This window comes from Orycteropus afer, unplaced genomic scaffold, assembly GCF_000298275.1.
Source record: "Orycteropus afer afer isolate SDZICR_OR568_19922 unplaced genomic scaffold, OryAfe1.0 scaffold00255, whole genome shotgun sequence".
NCBI classification, from domain to species: domain Eukaryota; kingdom Metazoa; phylum Chordata; class Mammalia; order Tubulidentata; family Orycteropodidae; genus Orycteropus; species Orycteropus afer.
The window spans coordinates 4,501,940-4,506,673 of NW_006921842.1; the positions used below are offsets into that span (position 1 = coordinate 4,501,940).

At 42.4% G+C, this 4,734-nt stretch overlaps 1 protein-coding gene across 1 annotated transcript in view; it reads left to right on the forward strand.

Moving 5' to 3' along the window:
- Window positions 1–284: 284 nt before the first annotated feature.
- The window catches only part of LOC103204680 (butyrophilin subfamily 2 member A2-like), a 21,448-nt gene continuing 16,998 nt past the window's right edge, over window positions 285–4,734 (forward strand). The window contains exons 1-2 of the mRNA XM_007949885.1: window positions 285–369; window positions 1,889–2,236. Of these exons, the coding sequence (XP_007948076.1) occupies window positions 285–369; window positions 1,889–2,236 (433 nt within the window). The remainder of the gene's footprint in view (window positions 370–1,888; window positions 2,237–4,734) is intronic.

Consider the following 4,734-nt stretch of genomic DNA (forward strand, 5'->3'; position numbering starts at 1 on the left):
GCCTTCTTGATTGATGAGGAGGCATATGGAAAAAGAATGTATTGTTGACTTATTTCATGAAATTTTTAATGAATCAGATACCTCAATCAGTTACATACCTGAACCAAGAGAGGAAGGGGGCTACCCAAGACAGAAGTTGGGACGTTGATGATACCAACATGGGTTACAGGAAAGTTTGACCTAGATCAGCACTATGGTGCCAAGTCCTCTTGGCTGATTTCTCCACCTCTGTACCCCTAGGCCTTCGATTCCTGTCTCTCCTGGTTGATTCACCTTTGGTGCCTATGGAGCCAGCTACTTCCTTGAATTTCTTCCTGCCAGGTTACCTTCTTTTCTTTCCTATCTTCAGCTTATTTGCGCTGGTCTCAGGTAGGTGTTCATACTACTTGCTCATATAAGTTTCTTGGAACAGAGAATCAATACTTCAGTTTTCGAAGAGGAAAAGCAGACTAGGAGAACGCAGTTGTGTTCACTCATTCTTTCATTCGGCACGTGTTCACCGAGTTTAAACCAGCGTTGCCCAATAGAAATACAGGTTTCCCCCCGCTATCAAAAATAGAGCGTTCTTATGAACCTTTCCTAAACTGAAATAGCCTAAAGCAAAGACACAATTACCAATAATTTATATGGGAAAAAAATGTGAGCATTCCCAGACCCAAAAAATAATCTACCAAATAACACATAAAATAACACTAACATATGGTGTTCAAAAGCACAATTCAAAGCTATGGTGGCTTGATACTGAGATGCTGAGTGTAGTTCCCAGGGGAGAAGCTTGGCATGACAGTCTGGCTGGTGGTGGTGGTGCTGGTGGGGGGGGGGTGCATGCTGCCCCTAAGGGTTCACTGCAAAACAAACACTGAATACTAGTTTTGCTTTTCACATTTTTTCTTGAAAAGGAGAATCCTCCTTGGATTTCTTTCAGTTATGGAAAACAGATACTAATGTAGGTCTTTTGAAAAAAACAAGTGGCATAAAGTAAACTTTCAAAAAGTGAGGGATACCTGTATAATGAGAGCCACAAATGGAAACCACATACACAAAATTTTAAGCTTTCTAGTTACCATATTCAAAAAGGAGTCCCTGAGTGGTGCAAACAATTAACATGCTCAGTTACTAACCAAAAGCTTGGAGGTTCAAGTCCACCCAGAGGTGCCCAGGAAGAAAGGTCTGGTGATCTACTTCCAAAAAATCAGCCATTGAAAACCTGGTGGAACCCAGTTGTACTCTAACACACATGGGGTCACCATGAGTGGAATATATTCCATGGCAGATGGTTAACTGGTACACTCAAAAAAAGTAAAAACAGATTAAATAAATTTTAATAACATATTTGATTTAATCTAAAGTCTCCCAAATATTATTTTAGCATTTAATTAATATGAAAATTACTAGCTATTTAATATTCTTTTTTGTTTGATACTAACTTACTGCCATGGAGTCAGATCCGACTCATAGAGACCCCTCCTTGGATTTCCGAGGCAATATCACTACGGAAGTAGATTGCCCAACCTTCCTTCTGAGGAGTGGCTGGTGGACTTAAAGCCTCCAGACTGTAAGAGAATAAACTTCTGTTTATTAAGGCCATCTCATTTGTGGTATGTTCCTGTCAGAGCGGCACTAGGTAGCCAGAACAATAGGGTTTATGGGAGGTACTCACTGTGTGCTTTTCAATGTTTCATTCACAAAGCACTAACAGCCTCTCCATCACATCCTTCCCAGGAGTGGTACCAGTCAGCCACAGCTCATGTCCCCTAGACTCATCAGCTCAGGAAGTCCCTGTGCCCTTAATAAGAATTTATTTGTCCCCTAAAATATCCACTTCCTTGCCTGCCTTAGATATTTGATGGCTGGTGCCTCTCTCTGATTCTACATCTTTGTTAAACAGCCCAGTTTACCGTTGTGGGGCCAGCTGATCCCATCCTGGTTATGGTGGGAGAAAACAGCACATTACATTGCCACCTGTCACCAGAGAAAAATGCTGAGAACATGGAGGTGCGGTGGTTCCGGTCTCAGTTCTCCCCTGCCGTGTTCGTGTATAAGGCCAGGCAAGAGAGAACAGAACAGCAGATGGAGTCATACCAAGGAAGAACAACCTTTGTGGACAGTGATATCAGCAAGGGGAGAGTGGCGCTGATCATTCACAATGTCACAGCCCACGAAAACGGCATCTACCACTGTTATTTCCAAGAAGGCAGGTCCTACGATCAGGCTATCATGCATTTGATGGTGGCAGGTATGTCATTTCATTTTACTTTGCAGTTTTTTCACAGTGTGACTCTTGAGGAAAGGTTTCTTTTCTAAATCAAGCCCATTGCGGACCAGCAGATTTTTGTCTAGAATCCCCTTTAAACAAGGAGAATAGCTTCTTCCTGCCCAAGAGCTAAATGAGTGACATTGCCCTGCTAAATCGTGGCCATCACTTCTTCAGAAACACACACATGGAGTTTAGTGAGCCCTTGAGCAGGGGAGAATGTTTAATTCCTACAGATCCATCCTATACCTACTTCTTAAAGTTCCCCAACGGTCCTTACTTAGTACCATTTTAGAGTGAATTAGACATTTTTATTGTGAAACATAATATAAAATCAAACTCACTGTCATTGATTCGATTAGACTCATGGCAACCCCTCCTTAGGTTTCTGAGATTGCCCAGTCTTCCTTCTGAGGAGGGGCTGGTGGGTTTGAACCACCAGCCTTCTGGTTAGTAGTCAAATGCCTTAGTCAAATACCACCAAAGCTCCTGAAATACAGTATACACCCAGAAAAATTCATTAAAACTTTAATGTACACCTTACTGAATTATTATGGAGTAACCACTACTCAGGTCAACAAATAGAACACTGCCTTCTTCCTCTTCTCAATCACAAACCCTTGCCTCTCCCCATTAAGGAGTCCTTGGCTGGTGCAAATGGTTGCATGCTCAACTACTAGGTGAAAAGTTAATGGTTCAAACCCATCTTGAAGCCCCTCAGGAGACAATCCTGGCAATCTGTTTCCAAAAGGTTACAGCCTTGAAAACCCTATGCACATATAAAAACTACTCTGCATATGTGGGGTCTAGAGTCGGATTTGACTCAGCAAGCAACTAACAAGAAGTACCAAGAACTTTGCTGTTTATCAGAGCAGAGGGAAAGAGAGCCTAGCAAACTATTCACTGGCTCTTAAGGCTTCTGCCTGAGAAATGATATACTTTAATTTATGTTCAAATTCCATTGGCCAAAGCTAGTTACATGGTTACTCCTAACTTTATAGAGAAGTGCAAGTACAATCCTACCATGTGCCCAGAGGAGCCAATGCAGATTTGACTAATGCTAGCAGTTACTCATTACTGTGTCTCCTCTGGGAGCTCTGATGGTGTAGTGCCTAAGGCATTTGACTGCTAACCAGAAGGCTGGCGGTTCAAACCCACCAGCCACTCCTCGGAAGGAAGGTTGGGCAATCTACTTCCGGAGTGATACCACCTCGGAAACCCAAGGAGGGGTCCCTTTTCACTATGAGCCAGATCCAACTCCACAGCAGTGGTTGCATTTGCATTGCATATGTATCCTCTGAGTGATGCAGATGGTTAACATACTCAGCTGTTAATGGAAAGGTTCGAGGTTCACGTTTACCCAAAGCCTCAGAAGAAAGTCCTGACAATCTACTTCAGAAAGATTGGATGTTGACATGGAGTCGCCATCAGCCAGAAAGGACTTGACCGCAACTGGGTTACTGGAATATCTTCAGCACCTAATGGATTGCTTGATACTTTGTTGTTGTTGTTATTTAGTAGGTACTTAATAAATAATTGTTGAATGAAACTAAATGAGTTACTGATATAAAAATTTCAGAAAGAGAAAAATTTGTCCTTGAATTCCTTCTCATCAGTGACATTCATAAGTTTATATAAAAAAATATTTAACTACATGAGGATCTCTGCCCTCATGGAGTTCACATTCTAAGTGGGCAGAAAGCAATAAGTGAAATAATTAAGTAAAATGTAGATTATGTTAGAGGTCCCTGAATGGCACAAACGGCTTGCCCTCATCTACTAACCCACCAGCTCGACAGAAGGAAGTCCTGGCAATCTGCTTCCATAAAGATTACAGCCAAGAAAACCGTATTGAGCAGATGATGAGTATTGTAGGGGTGGGGGGTGGGGGAGCCAAGAAATGGCTTGAGAATGCTGGGGGCATAGGGTTGTTGTACATTATAAATAGGATGGCTGGGAAAGTCTTTACTAAAAAGATGACAACTGAGAAAAGACAGAATGAAGAGAGGGAGTAGGTCATGCTCCTTCAGATCTTACCAACAGGATCAAACATGGAGTCCCTTCCAGCACAGTGCCTGGCAGATGGATTCAACATGTCGTTGTTGTTGTTGTTGTTATGTACTGTGAAGTCAGACCCGACTCATAGCAACCCCTCCTTGGGTTCTGAGGCAGTATCACTACAGAAGTAGATTGCCCAACCTTCCTTCCAAGGAGTGGCTGGTGTGTTTGAACTGCCAGCCTTCTGGTTAGCAGTAGGAGACCATATACTTTTATCATTCAACTGTAGACTTTTGAGAATGAAAGGAAACTGTCAATAATTGCATTAAGACAATTGGAATAAATGAGAGCTGCCTGGCAAACTGTGATGTATGGACATTGTTTTTAGACAAATACTGTTGTTGTTGTTGTTAAGTGCCGTCGAGTCGTTTCCGACTCATAGCGACCCCATGCACAGCAGAACGAAACACTGCCCGATCCCG